At 44.1% G+C, this 15,748-nt stretch overlaps 1 protein-coding gene across 1 annotated transcript in view; it reads right to left on the bottom strand.

Annotated features, from left to right (window-relative positions):
- Nucleotides 1-195: 195 nt before the first annotated feature.
- The window catches only part of ERCC6L (ERCC excision repair 6 like, spindle assembly checkpoint helicase), a 41,561-nt gene continuing 26,008 nt past the window's right edge, over nt 196-15,748 (bottom strand). The window contains exon 2 of the mRNA XM_062183968.1: nt 196-5,790. Coding sequence (XP_062039952.1) covers nt 1,815-5,790 — 3,976 coding nt within the window. The 3' untranslated portion in view covers nt 196-1,814. The remainder of the gene's footprint in view (nt 5,791-15,748) is intronic.

Raw genomic sequence — 15,748 nt, 5'->3', positions numbered from 1 at the left:
CTGACAGAAGTGTGGATAACCTGGGGACTGAATAGTTAGAATTGACCTATAATAAGGGCAGTCTTGTGGGACTGAGCCCTTAAACCTGTGGAGTCTGACACTAACTCTAGGTAGTTAGTATCAGAATTGAATTGTAGGACACCTAGTTGGCATCCATAAGGTACCGGAAAATTGCATGGGGTGGAAAAGCCCCACACATTTGGTGTCAGAAGTGTTGGTAAGTAAAACTAGCTCAGTGTATTACAGTAGCTTGTCATTAGGTAACACAAGATGAAAAATGTGTTTCACCCTTGTGTCACTGTGGATAGATCACAGCCTCACTGACCCTTAGAAGCTTCCTCAACCAAAAAAACCAAAGAGCCATCCTCCCTCCCCTCTACCTCAAGGGACTGTGGTAACGATTAAAGAGAAGCCTGTGTAGAGTACCAAATACACAGTAGGCACTTGACAAATGATACCAGGAAACTTCAAAGAGTTCGTGGAAACCAAAATTAAGAGGTTTATTTCAGTGCAATCATCTTTTCATAGTATTTTTTCCATGTTCTTTTTGAAGAGTCTGCATAGTCTCTTCTCTGGTGACAATGTGAAGAATGTTATATTGCACTTAATGTTTCCAAGAGGGAATCAAATTCTTTCAAGTCTATAACCACGCATATGTCAAAGTAATCAAGGAGAAAATGAGAACACAGTCGAGTAAAGAACGGCTAAACGGTCAGGAAAATTACTCCAGAGAGGCTAGCAGTGATAAAGACCCTTAGCACCAGGCACCTTATCCCAGCCTTGTACCACATTCAATTGAAAGCATAAAAGAGTATGCCAGTAAGCAACTTAGATTTGGAATACTAATGACAAGCTCGGTGTAAACTAAGGAGTTTGCCTACGAGTTTGCCAGTATCACTGACGTGGGCTGGGCAGGGAGTTGGTGAGGAACGAAGGAGCTGGGAGGTTTTTAGCAGTCTGTGTTCCAAGCCCGCACCCCTAACTCCATCCCTTCACATGCCAGTTCAGCAAAGCCACTTTCCCTTGATGCACCTAAGCCTCCTCCATGAAGACGCCATGATGAACATGTGTACACTGAGGTCCACATGCAAGAAGCCATAAATTCTTCCCAGAGATCATCAGGAGAACTGAATCCTTCCCAAACTCCACCCTATTTGTATATTCAAGTGGTCCACCATCTCCTACTCAATAAAGGGGGGTAACTAAACTGGGGTGCATGCAATTCTCCTTATGGCACGCATCTCCTCATGAGGCTGCCTGCATTCACTTCTGGGTATGTATTCTCTATCTCTAAATAAATCCTGCTCCCATTCTTGTACTTCATGTCTCTGCTTTGAATTCTTCTCTCACGCAGAGGCAAGAACTTGGAATAATTCCAGCTTCCCCATCATCTCAGTGAAAGAAAGTAAAAGAAGGAAACACTTGAGAAAAGTTACTTTAATTTTCTTATCTGAACTATGCTATACAACATCGATCATTAAAATTTAGAATAATTTTGAGAGAAATTCCCCTAGGAAGTGTTAATTTAAAACGAAACTTAAAAAAAAATTAAGTTTACAGAGTATGCCTAAAAGAAAACTATAAGACTATTCAACTGACAAAATACTAACCTAGTGCTCAGAATACCAGGATATATGTATTGTGGGAAGTGGAAGGCGGCAGAAGTAGGAGGGAGAGGTGGTAGACAGAAGTTGTTTTTTGAGATCTTTCTGGCCTTAAGCCTGGATGTTTCATGCTACCAAAGATTCCATTTATGAAATCAAAAATTACCCTCATACAATTTCACTTTAAAATACAATCAACAGGTTACATACTCAAGTGTTATTCAGTTGCTTATACAGATTTAAAGTCATGAGCATGACTTCGGGATCTGCGCTTTTTATGTCAAGTGCTTTAACAAGGCAGTTTAAGGCCTCCTGTATTTTCCCACACTCCTTCAGTTCTTTTCCACGCATTACCAGAGTCTCATAGTCATCTGCAGCCTCAGCTGCCTTATCCTGGGGAGAAGCAACCACCTGTTCACCTGACAAAGGCTCAGGGTCGCCAGGAGAGGTCGCTGGAGCTGAAGTCGCACTTAGCTGGCTGGACTTGCTTTCTGAAGACAGCATTTCTCCGGAAGGATTCTCTTCTGTACACTCTGAGACAACCACCTGTTCACCTGACAAAGACTCAGGGTCGCCAGGAGAGGTCGCTAGAGCGGAAGCACTAAGCTTAGACGCACTTAACAGGCTGGACTTGCTTTCTGAAGACAGCTTTTCTCCGGAGGGATCCTCTTCCGTACACGCTGAGACAACCACCTGTTCATCTGACAAAGGGTCAGGGTCGCCAGGAGAGGTCGCTAGAGCTGAAGCACTAAGCTTAGACGCACTTAGGCGGCTGGGCTTGCTTTCTGAAGACAGCATTTCTCCGGAGGGGTCCTCTTCCGTACACGCTGAGGCTTCGTCACTGCTTTCCTCTGCTCCTTCTTCAGGATCTTCTTCAGCGACCTTTGCTTCACTGCTGTGGTCAAGCCTTTCCTCCATATCTTCCACATAGTCTAAAACCACATTAATAAGAGACCTCCTGGACGCCAGAGACCTTCTAGAGTTTACAGACTTGTTTTCACTATCAGGTCCTTTAGGTGAAAAGAAATTCCCAGGTAGACTGATGTCATTTTTGGGAGTTGAAGCGTCAAACTGTTTCACAGATGAGAACTGAAACGGAGATGTGCTGAATGGACTTGGGCTTGAAGTACCTTTACAAGAATCCTCCTCCTCCTCTTCATCATCTGAAACGATTCTTCTAGCTTTACTTCTGGTTTTAATATTAACTACAACTTCTTCTGGTTCGTTATCTTTCTCAGAAAAATCCAAAGTGATACACTCTTTGCTACGCACAGACTCTGCTCTGGAATGGGCTGCAAAGCCACACAAGCTATTTTCTTGCTCAATGAGCTCCAGAGACTGACCAGAAGAAGTTTCGCGATTGTCTGCAGAGTCTTCCAAGAAAAGATTGAAGTCACATGCATACTGTGGTGAAGATGCTAAAGGTTCCTCTTCCAACGTGGCCTCACTCGCTTGAGCATCTTGTAGCACACTATGGGATGCTGACAAGTCATCAGCTATTTCAACAGCAAATGTATCTGATCTTGTATTTTGATTTTCATTTCTCATAGGATTAATGGAGCCGGCACCGCAGTGGTGTAAAATCTCATCATCCTGTAGAAGATCTACATTTGGCCCAAGATCCGCTTTGCTAAATAAATAATCAGAACTTCCCAGGGGGTTTTCTGGCAGTGTCTCCTGCTTAGGCCCCTCTTGTAATGCTTCCTTTTGTACAACCTCATTTTTAGTTGCAAAGCCTTTTGCCATTCCCAATAAAGAGTCAGTCCAAACTTCTTCTACACTTCCAGACCCCTTGGGTGAAGTAGTTACAGAGTCAGCATCAAATGCACTTTCATGTGGATCCCTACCATCTTGCTGCACAGTAATGTTCATCATTATGGTGGAAAGATCTTGTTTCTCACTCTCTTCAGGTGGATCGTCAATGGTTACACTTGCCATTTGATAACTGATATCTTCTTCCTGGGTATAATGAGTAGTTATAGAAGGTGAAGGCCGAGGCTGTCGCTTACTTGATTCTTCTTTATTCAGTTTCTTCTTTGTTTGAGAAGGAAATGCAATTGCTCTCTGCCAGGTTTCCTCATATCCAGTTCTTTGTCTCTCTGTTGGATTTTGAGACTCTAATTCAACAAGGAATTGAGCTTTCTGAACCCTTTGTTGAATATAGTGAGATTCTTCTATCACATCAAGCTCTTCTTTAACAGACAGATCACGTGTATACATCAGATCATGGTCTGAGATTCCAGCTATCCCCAGAGAGTGCAGGTAGGCAATATGTTCATCTAGGTTCTTATCAGATCTCCTCTGAGCAGCATGCAGGGTCTGAAGCTGCAGCTGGGTGACAGAGTTCTGAAGATCCTCGATTGCAAACAGCTCCCTCAATTCTTGTTTAGTAAAATATCGGAAAGGGTTCTTCTTATCACCTGTAGTTTGTCTTATTAATGAGTCTTTGAAAACCTGTCTTCTGTATATTTTTTCCTCCACAGTCCCACAGGTGATTAGCCTATAAACCACAACATTTTCTTTTTGTCCGATTCGGTAAACTCTGTCCACGGCTTGAGCATCAGTTGCAGGATTCCAGCTCGGATCAAAAATGACCACTCTTGTTGCGGCAGTTAATGTTAAGCCAACACCACCTATTTGAGTGGTAAGCAGAAAAACAGAATAATCTTTGTTTTGCTGGAATAAGTTAATTCTTTTTTCTCGTTCCAAAAGATGAGTAATTGTTCCATCAATTCGCAATAGCTTAAAGTGCCTGTTCTTTAAGAGGCGTTCAATGATGTTTAGAATTTGTCTCGATTGGGAAAACACGAGAGTTTGATGTCCCTCATCTCGCAGTCTCTTCAGCAGGTCCATTAGGAATATCATTTTTCCAGATTCCTCCATCAATGTATCATCAGGTATTTGATCAATAGGGTCCACACCTGAGGAATCTTCCTCCTCAATTCCATCTTGAACAGAGAATTTGACAGTCCCTAGATTCAGCAAATGACAAGCCCGTGCAGACAGCAGCCTAGGATGATCACATAGCTTCTTTAAGACACCTAGTTCAGCCAGAGGGGAGCGTGTCTCCATTAAGAGCTCCTTGATATGATCTAAAGACACAAATTTCCTATATATTTCTTCTTGTAAAGGCACAAGACGTATCCAAATAATTAAATCATTTTTCCTGGAAAGGGAAGGCATTTCACAAATGGCATCAACATCTGGAGTCTTTTCAGAAAGTCTGATCTCTGGAGTGCTTGACTTTTTCTTCTGTACTTCTTCTTTTGTCCTCCTGAGGAAATAGGGTTTTATGATTGTCATTAAGTTTTCAGATATTTTGAATCCCAAGGCTTTTTCCCCTGGGGTGGCATCTTTTTCTCTTGCTCTAGTAATAGGAGTTTCATACTCCATTTTAAAAGTTTTTAATGTTCCTAGCAGGGACCCCTGACAAGCAAAATCAAATAGGGACCATAGTTCTTGTAAATTATTCTGGATTGGGGTCCCTGTGAGGAGGAGGCGATTCCTTGCAGGGATAGCACGAGCACATATGGCTGACTTAGTAGATGAGGTTTTAATTTTATGTGCTTCATCAAGGATAACATAGTCCCACATAAACTCTTTGCCATTAAAGCTTGAAAGTTGCTGCCAATTATTGATTAACATTTGGTACGTAGTGATAATGACGCCATTCCTTTGTTGAATCCGATTGAGGTTTCTGGAACGTTCATCCTTGCTAGGGCCATGGAAGGTTTTGACTCTCATTCCTGGAGTCCACTTGACAAATTCCTTTACCCATGTGCTAATAAGATTGGTTGGCATGATCAGCAGCACATGATTCACAAGTGAAGCATCAAACATACCAGAAAGGAAAGCAATGATTTGAACAGTCTTCCCTAATCCCATATCATCTGCCAAAATACCACCTTTTCTTCCTTCTCTGTATAGGCTATAGAGGAAAGCTATGCCTTCCTTCTGATGCTCAAAGAGTTGGTTGTGCAGGTCTCGATAGAGCAGCAGGCCCGAGTTGCACACATCTGTAAATTCATCATCTCCATTTTCTGCCAATTCCTCCAAGGCTTCCTGTATTTTTTGGATTCTGCTCATTACCTTTTCATTGGGAAAAATGTCCTTTGCCAAATTGAAAAGTTTAAATGCTTCTTCCAGATCTCCATTCTTAGTTGCTTCTTTGGCTTCTTTCACATATCTATAAATAAGGTAAAAAAAAAAAGTAAGATTGGAAAACAAAGAAACAATGAACATGCAGTCTAAGAATGCTCTGGGAGTCCATTTTGCAATATACACTGCAGTTGGACTTGTAATATTCTCAATTCAGAATGGGAATTACTAGCACAGAAGATGCCAATGAAAGTTGGCATCACATAAGACACAAATATCCACCAGACACTGCCAACAACACCTTTAGGCACTAGTTGTGAAAAATGAATGTGTAAGGGTATTTAAGAAAATATGCCACCCATAGGAAACACACATTAAATTTTTTTATGAAACAAATTGACATGGAAACAGGAAGAACACATGGGCACTTCCTGGGCCTTATTATAATGGACCTCTGAGTTTCATTTAATACGATTTATCACTCCCCTTCAACGTTCACTTCCTTCTACCAGATTCCTACAGATTTCTCCTGTTTTCCCCCTCCACCATTGGCCATTTCCTCTCTTTCTTGAACTTCTATTCTTCCTCCTAGAGGATACAGTCCTGGAACCTCTCTCATTCCTTATACTCTCTCCTGAGACTTTTCCAGAGCCTCCACTCCCATCTTATACACTTAGGACTTCCAAATCATTCACTCCAACCCAAGCTCTAGTCTGTACCCACATTCTAACTGCTTTCTGGACATCTCTACTTGAAAGTCTCACAGGTACCAAAAATTTAATTCAGCCCAAATGAACCCCATTATTTCCCCCTCTAAATGTATGCTTCTCTTTTATTATGGTAATAGATGACACTACCATTCACTTAGCCACCCAAACTTAGAATCTGAAGATCACCCTTGACCCCACTCCAAATATGAATCACCCTTGACTTTGCCCCTTTTATGCCTTCCACGCCTGCCAGTTGTCCAAGTCCTACTTACCTTATTTCCCAAGTATGACCTCCTCCTCCCCATCTCTACTACCACTTCTGTGGCCCAAGTCACCATCATCTCTGGGCTGGAGCTTCAATTTCCTACTCACTGGTTTCCCTACATCTACTCTTGTCCAGTCAACATACAGCCAGCAATACTGGCTTAAAGAATAAAAGAAAGCATGTGATTCCTCAATTAAAATTCTTCAGTGGTTTACAATCAACTGATTTCAACAAGGATGTCAAAAAAATTAATTGGGAAAGAATAGTCTCTTCAACTGGATACCCACATGGAAAAGCATGAAAGAGGATCCCCTAACCTCATACCATATACAAAAATTAACACAAAACGGATCAAAGACCTAAATATGAGAACTAAAAGGTACAAAACTCAGAAGAAAATGTAGGTGTAAATTTCATGAACTTGTATATTAGTCAGCTTTTCATCACTATAACTAAGTACCTGATATAGGCTACTTATGAAAGATAAAGGCTTATTTTGGTTCATGATTTCTTAAGTTCACAGTCCAAGATTGGGTAGCCCCTATTGGTAGGGCATCTGATGAAGATTCTGGAAGGCAAAACATATGCAGGGGGCCGGCGCTGTGGTGTAGCGGATAAAGCCACTGCCTGCAGTGCTGACATTCCATATAAGTGCCGGTTGAAGTCCTGGCTGCTCCACTTCTGATCCAGCTCTCTGCTGTGGCCTGGGAAAGCAGTGGAAGATGGTCCAAGTCCTTGGGCCCCTGCACCCGCGTGGGAGACCCAGAAGAAGCTCCTGGCTCTGGATCAGCACAGCTCCAGCCATTGCAGCAAATTGGGGAATGAAGCAGCAGATGGAAGACTGGCCCCCTCCCTCTCTCCCTCGCCTCCTCCCTCCCTCCCCTTCTCTCTCTGTATAACTCTGACTTTCAAATAATTAAATCTTTTTTTTTAAAAAAAGGACATATGCAGAGGAGGGATCACATGGTGAGCCAGGAAGCTGAGAGCAACAATAGGTGGGTCCAACTCAAGATTATGTAATTAGCGTTCTAGCACACCCCCTAGTGACTTAAGGAACTCCGCTGGGCCTACCTTCTAAACACTGTAATTTGATCAGTCCATGACTTTGAGACTTAATGGTCTGCATGAGTTGGAGAGCCAAATCATGCTCAAACTATAGCACCTTGGATATGGTAATAATTCCTTAGGTATGATGCCAAACACACAAGCAACTGGACAAGGAAAAAGAAATGCCCAATAAGGACATGAACAGATGTTAAACATCATTTTATCAGGAGAATGCAACCACACTCACAATGAGTTATCACTTCCTACCCATGAGGATGGCTATCATCAAAGTATGAGAAATACTAAGTCTTTAAAAAAAAAGAATTATGGGGGCCAGCATTGTGGCATAGCAGGTAAACCACTACATGCAACATTGGCATCCCACATAGGCACCGGTTCATGTCCCTGCTGCTCCACTTCCAATCCAGTTCTCTGCTAATGGCCTGGGAAAAGCAGTGGAAGATGGTCCAAGAGTTCCAGAGAGACAGAGATCTTCCAGCCACTAGTTCACTCTCTAAGTGGCCACAATGGCCAGGGCTGAGTCAGCCTGAAGCCAGGAGCTTAGAACTCCATCCAGGTCTCCCATGCTAGTGGCAGAGGCACAAGCCCTTGGGCCATCTTCCACCACATTAGCAGGGAGCTGGATTGGAAGTGGGAACAGCCAGGACTTGAATCAGTACCCATATGGGATGCTGGCATCACAGGCGGCGGCCCAAAGAAATACCAAGTCTTAACTAGAATATGGAAAAACTTCCACCATTGGAGGGAATGTAAAATTGTGCAGCTGCTTTGGAAAACAGTCTGACAGTTCCTCAAAAAGTTACAACCAGATGGGGCCAGTGTTGTGGTACAGCAGGTTAAGCCACCACTTGAGATGCCCGCATCCCATATCAGGGTGCCACTTCAAGTCCTAGCACCTCTGCTTCCACTCCAGCTTCCTGCTTATGTGCACCCCTGAAGATGCCGGTGCTGTGGCATAGCAGGTAAAGCCACTGCCTGCAGTGCCGGCATCCCATATGGGCTGGTTCCAGTCCCGGCTGCTCCACTTCGATCCAGCTCTCTGATATGGCCTTGGGAAAGCAGAAGATGGTCCAAGTCCTTGGGCCCCTGCACCCACGTGGGAGACCCAGAAGAAGCTCCTGGCTCCTGGCTTTGGATCAGCACAGCTCCAGCCTTTGGGGCCAATTGGGGAGTGAACCAGCCGATGGAAGACCTCTCTCTCTCTGCCTCCCCTCCTCTCTCTGTGTAACTCTGACTTTCAAATAAATAAATAAATCTTTAAAAAAAAAACAAGTACCTGGGTTTGTGCCACCCACATGGGAGCCCCAGATGTACCTCTGGATTCCTGGCCTCAGCCTGGCCCAGCCCTACCTAACAGTTGCAGGCATTTGTGGAGTAGACCAATGGATAGAAGATCTTCCTCTGTGTGTCACCTTTCAAATAATTTTTTTAAGTTATACACAGTTATAAGAATTCTACTCCTAGATACATGCCCAAGAAAAACAAACATATCTGTCCAACAATCTTGTCTAATGAAAGGATTGAAAATATTGTGGGGGCCAGCACTGTGGTACAGTGGGTTAAAGCCCTAGTCTGTGGTACCGGCATCCCATATGGGCGCCGGTTTGGGTTTCAGCTGCTCCGCTTCCAATCCAGCTCTCTGCTATGGCCTGGGAGAGCAGTGGAAGATGGCCCAAGTCCTTGGGCCCCTGCATCCATGTTAGGGACCTAGAGGAAGTTCCTGGCTCCTGGTATCGGATTGGCCCAGCTCCAGCTGTTGTGGCCATTTGGGGAGTGAACCAGAGGATGGAGGATCTCTCTCTCTGTCTCTCTCTATAACTCTGCCTTTCAGATAAATAAATCTTTTAAAAAATATTATATATTCATATAATGGAATATTATGCATCCATAACATAGAATGAATACTGATTCATGCTACAATTGGATGAACCTTGAAAACATTATGCTACATGAAAGAAACCATTCACAAAATAGACAATGTCATATGGCATTGAGATATTTGGAAATATGAAATGTACAAAATAAACAAATTAATAGAAAGTTGACTGTTGGCTGTTAGGGGCTGGTGGGGTGATAGCTAAATGGTAAGGAGTTTCTTTTTGGGGTAATGAAAATGTTCTAAAACTGTGGTAACAGGTACACAATTATGAATATACTAAAAATCACTAAATTATACACTATAAATGTGTTAAATATATGGTATATGAGGTATACCTCAATAAAGCTGTTGACAAAAAAAAAATCTTCAGTTGGACCCATGGCCTACAAAATCAAGTTTAAGCTGCTTAGCCTAGCTTTGTCAAGTCCTCCCAGATACAGCCACAAGCAGCAACTGCTGGCCCTCTGTCCTTAACACTTGCCACTTCCTGCCTCAAGCATTTTATTATTACCCTTCATACCCATCTTGCTACTTATAAGCTTAAGTTCACATCACCCTCCCCTCCCTGGAATATACTCCTTTCACCAGTTAAACCTACTGGACTCATCTGCTAAGACAGTGATTCTCAATTCTCTGTGGAATTCCCTGGAGGGCTTGTTAAAACATAGATTGCTAGACCCCAACATTTAGATTTTTGATTTCCTAGTGGAGTCCAAGACTTTAAAAAAGATTTCTTTATCTATTTGAAAGGCATCGTGACAGAGGGAGAGAGAGATTGATTTCCCATCTGCTAGTTCACCCCTCAAATGGCCACAATAGCCAGGGCTGCTGTGCCAGGCCAAAGTCAGCAGCCAGGAACTCCATCCAGGTCTCCCATGTGTGTGTAGGAACCTAAGTACTTAGGCAATCATCTGTTGCCTTCCCAAGCACGTTAGTAGGGAGCTGGATTGGAAGCACTGAGTAGCCGGATTTGAACGGGTACTCTGACATGGGATACGGCCTTCTCAAGCATGGTTTCATTCACTGTGCCACAACACCTACTCCAAGAATTTGTATTTTTTTTAAAGACTTATTTATTGGGGCCGGCGCTGTGGTGCAGCAGGTTAAGGTCCCAGTCTGCAGTGCTGGCATTGGGTGCCGGCACTTATTTATTTATTTGAAAGGCAGAATTACAGAGAGATAGACAGAGGCAGAGGAGGAGAGAGGTCTTCCATCGGCTAGTTCACTCTCCAAATGGCCGCAATGGCCAGAGCTGGGTCAATCCGAAGCCAGGAGCCAGGAGCTTTTTCCAGGTCTCCCACATGGGTGCAGGGGCCTGACGACTTGGGCCATCTTCTACTGCTTTCCCAGGCCATAGCAGAGAGCTGGATCATAAGTGGAATAGCCAGGACTTGAACTAGTGCCCATGTGAGATTTGACACTGCAGGTAGAGGCTATACCCACTGCGCCACAGCACTGGCCCCAAGAATTTGTATTTTTATGATGTTCCCACATGATAGTAATGCTATTTTAATATATAGCTCAGTCCTCATCTGAGGTTCCTCCAAGATATCTCTCATCCTTGACCTTTATCTCCACCAAATCAGATTTCCACCTTAATACTCCCCTAGGTATGTATGTATCTCTATTAGTGCACTTCACACACTATATTCAAATCATCAGAACCATGTAACATTACAAATGTATGGGGATGGGGCCGGCACTGTGGCAGAGCAGGTAAAGTCACCACCTGCAGTGCTGGCATCCCATATGGGTACTGGTTTGAGATCTGGCTGCTCCTCTTCCCAATCCAGCTCTTTGCTATCGCCTAGGAAAGCAGAAGATGGCTCAAGTACTTGGGCCCCTGCACCCACGTGCGAGACCCAGAAGAAGCTCCTGGCTCCAGATCAGCCCCAGCTCAGGCCTCTGCGGCCATTTGGGGGGTGAACCAGCAGACGAAAGATCTCTCTCTCTCTGCCTCTGCCTCTCTGTAACTCTGTCTTTCAAATAAATCTTTAAAAAACCGTATGGGGGAAAAATCTCACTGAAAGTGGAAGGGAGAAAGGGGCTGACCTAAGTAATTTAGGAAATGAATGGAGACTGTAAGACTAAAAACAAAAAGAAAGCACATTATCATTGTATACTAGTTAATGAAAATACATATTTGGGATGACCCAGTTTCCTGGCATACAACTCCTAAAAGCCTTAAAATCTCCAAAGTGATTTGGGTTTTTTTGTATGCTAATGAATTGACTTCAGGCTGGCAACCCCTAGGCAGATTCAGGATGGTAGCTGGTCACCAGAAAGACCAAGGCCAAGATTAAAGGTTGGGACTCTCAGTCCTACATCCCAACTAGCAGAGAAGGGATTATTTCAAAGTACACATTAAAAAAGAACACAGGCACAAGCGACTGGCACATTTGTTTTTTTTTTAAAGATTTATTTATTTGAAAGTCAGAGTTACACAGAGAGAGGAGAGGCAGAGAGAGAGGTCTTCTGTCCAATGGTTCACTCCCCAGGAGATGCGCCGATCCGAAGCCAGGAGCCAGGAGCTTCTTCCTGGTCTCCCACGCAGGTGCAGGGGCAGCTTCCTGCTAATATGCACCCTGGAAGGTATCTGCCAAAACAAGCCCTGCCCAAGTGGTTATTTAAAATAATCTGAGGGCTGGCTGGCGCTGTGGCTCACTTGGTTAATCCTCCGACTGCGGCGCTGGCATCCCATATGGGCGCTGGGTTCTAGGCCCGGTTGCTCCTCTTCCAGTCCAGCTCTCTGCTGTTGCCTGGGAAGGCAGTGGAGGATGGCCCAAGTGCTTTGGGCCCTGCACCCGCATGGGAGACCAGGAAAAAGCATCTGCTCCTGGCTTTGGATCGGTGCAGTGCCGGCCGTAGCAGCCATTTGGGGAGTGAACTAACGGAAGAAAGACCTTTATCTCTGTCTCTCATTGTCTATAACTCTCTCTCTGTCTCTCTCTCACACTGTCTAACTCTGCCTGGCAAAAAATAAAAAAAAGAAATGAACCAGCAGATGGAAGATCAAGCAATCAATTTCAATTTCAATCTTGGTATCTATTCCCCACCCCCCCACCGCCTTTCAAGTAAATACAACTTTTAAAAAAATTAGATTTTTTTCCTGCTTAGTCCCATTTATGAGATGGACATTTGAGAGTAAAAAAGAAAAAATACTTTGCTTTATTCATAACAGCCAAATCTAGAAACAACCCAAGTGCTGAGTTTGGATTAACAATCAATGGATAACTCACACAATGGACCACAGCTCAATAATAAAAAGAACATGCATGAATTCACACATGTATGTATATCAAAGCCATATTAAACAAAAGAAGCCAGGCATAAAAGAGTACAAGCAGTGCAATTTCACTTACACACAAAACTAATCTATGGGAGAAAACATCAGAACAACAGTTGCCTTTGGAGTTGGAAAGTGGGGCTGGAGATTGCTTGGCAAGAAGTATGAGGGAAATTTTCTAGGGTGGTAATGTTGCTCTATACCCTGATAGAGGGTTAGGTTACACAGGTATATGCATTTGTCAAAACTTGGCAAATGTACAATTGAGATTTGTATGCTTCCTTTAAGGAAATTTTACTTCAAAGGAAAACAACTAAACAAATAAAAAATCTAGTTAATGAACAGTTTGGGCAAAATATTCTGATGTCTGAAATTTACTTGGAAATGCATCCAAAAAATAAGGTGAACTGATGGAACAGATATGATAAAAATAGATATGTAATAAAGTGTATTAAAATGTTAATAATAGGCCGGTACCGCGGCTCACTAGGCTAATCCTCCGCCTGTGGCACCGGCACCCCAGGTTCTAGTCCTGGTCGGGGCGCCAGGTTCTGTCCCGGTTGCTCCTCTTCCAGGCCAGCTCTCTGCTGTGGCCCAGGAAGACAGTGGAGGATGGCCCAGGTCCTTGGGCCCTGCACCCGCATGGGAGACCAGGAGGAAGCACCTGGCTCCTGGCTTCGGATAGGCACAGTGCGCCAGCCGTGGCAGCCATTTGGGGGGTGAACCAACGGAAAAGGAAGACCTTTCTCTCTGTCTCTCGATCTCTATCTCTGCCTGTCAAGAAAATTTTTAAAAATGTTAATAATAGAATGTGGGTGCAGAGGCAGGCGTTTAGCACAGCAGTTAACCTAATGCTTGGGACACTCCCATCCCATTTTGGAGTGCCTGGGTTTGAATCCTGCCTCTACTGTCGATTCCAGGTTTCTGATAATGCACACCCTGGGAGGCAGCATTTGATGGCTCAAGTACTTGGGTCCCTATGACCCATGTGGGAGACCCTGATTGAGTTCTTTTTTTTTTTTTTTTGACAGGCAGAGTGGATAGTGAGAAAGAGAGAGAGAGAGAGAAAGGTCTTCGTTTTTGCCATTGGTTCACCCTCCAATGGCCACCGCGGCTGGCTCATCGCACTGATCCGAAGCCAGGAGCCAGGCGCTTCTCCTGGTCTCCCATGCGGGTGCAGGGCCCAAGGACTTGGGCCATCCTCCACTGCCTTCCCGGGCCATAGCAGAGAGCTGGACTGGAAGAGGGGCAACCGGGACAGAATCTGGCGCCCTGACCAGGACTAGAACCCGGTGTGCCGGCGCTGCAAGGCGGAGGATGAGCCTGTTAAGCCACGGCACTGGCCTGTGATTGAGTTCTGACTTCCTGGCTTCAACCTGGCCCAACCCTGGCTGTTGCAAGCATATGGAGAATGAACCAGCAGATGGAAGATTTCTCTTTGTGCCTTCCTAATAAAATGAAAATAAATTTTAAGAATTAAGAAAAATAATCTAAGTGGTAGGGCTGGCGTTATGGCGTAGCAGGTAAAGCCCCAGCATCCCATATGGATACCAGTTTGAGTCCCACTGCTCCACATCTGCTCCAGCTGCCTGCTAATGCACCTGGGAAAGCAGCAGAAGATGGCCAAGTACTTGGACCCCTGCACCCATGTAGGAGACCAGGAAGAAGCTCCTGGCTCCTATTGGCCCAGCTCTGGCCATTGCAGTCATTTGGGGAGCGAACCAGTAGATGGAAATCTCTTTCTCCCTACTCTAATTTTCAAATAAATAAATAAACCTTTAAAAAAGACTGCCTTGCTCATAGACTTCTGGCTGTCACCTGGAAGTCACACAAAGTCAGCATACTGTGATTTGGCTTCTTACCCAATACTGCAATGCTGTTCTCACCAAGGGCACTAATGACTTCCATACTGCCAAATCCACTTCTTGGTCTTTACCCTTCTTGACCTTTTTGCTGTTTAAAAGCTCCTTCTTGAAGTTTCCCCTTCATCTTTATCTGAGTGGCACATCTCACCACTCACTCCCAGGTTTCTTCCTACCTCTTTTATTTATTTTTAAAGATTTATTTATTCACTTGAAAGGCATAGACCAACACATACACACACACACACACACAGAGAGAGAGAAAGAGAGAGATCTTTCATCCGCTTGTTCACTCCCCAAATGGCTGCAACAGCCAGAGCTGGCCCAGTCCGAAGTCAGGAGCCAGGAGCTTTTTCCAGGTCTCCCACGTGGGTGCAGAGGCTCAAGGATTTGGGCCATCCTCTGCTGTTTTCCCAGGCGCATTAGCAGGAAGTTGGATTGGAAGTTGAGTAGCCAGGACTCGAACCAGTGCCCATATGGGATGCCAGAACCACAGGCAATGGCTTTACCCACTACCTCACAGCCCCGGTCCTCTTCCTACCTCTCTAACCATTCCTTCTCCTTCTACATATCTGTCCACATATAAAGGCTGGTGTTTCCAAAGATCTTTTTGTTGTCAATGTTCTTATGACTCTAAATATTTTGCCCAGAAAATTTTATCCATGGCAATTCCTTATACTAGGTTGAATAGTGTTCCCCCAAATTTCACTTTAACTGAAATCTCTGAGTGTGACCTATTAGGAAATAAGGTCTTTGAGGTATAATCAAGATATAAACAAGGTCATGCTGGATTACTTATAAAAGGTAAACTGGGACATACAGAGGAGAATACCAAATTAAAACGGGAAAAGAGGACTGGCAAGATGCATCTAAGAGCCAAAAACCTCCAAGAATTGCCGGCACTACCACAAGAGGGATGGGACACATTCTCTCTCACACCTCCACAAAGAAACTAACCCTACTGACACTTTGATTT

The sequence above is a fragment of the Lepus europaeus genome, chromosome X (genome assembly GCF_033115175.1).
Source record: "Lepus europaeus isolate LE1 chromosome X, mLepTim1.pri, whole genome shotgun sequence".
In the NCBI taxonomy this organism is placed as follows: domain Eukaryota; kingdom Metazoa; phylum Chordata; class Mammalia; order Lagomorpha; family Leporidae; genus Lepus; species Lepus europaeus.
This window is presented reverse-complemented; position numbering and strand designations above follow the sequence as displayed.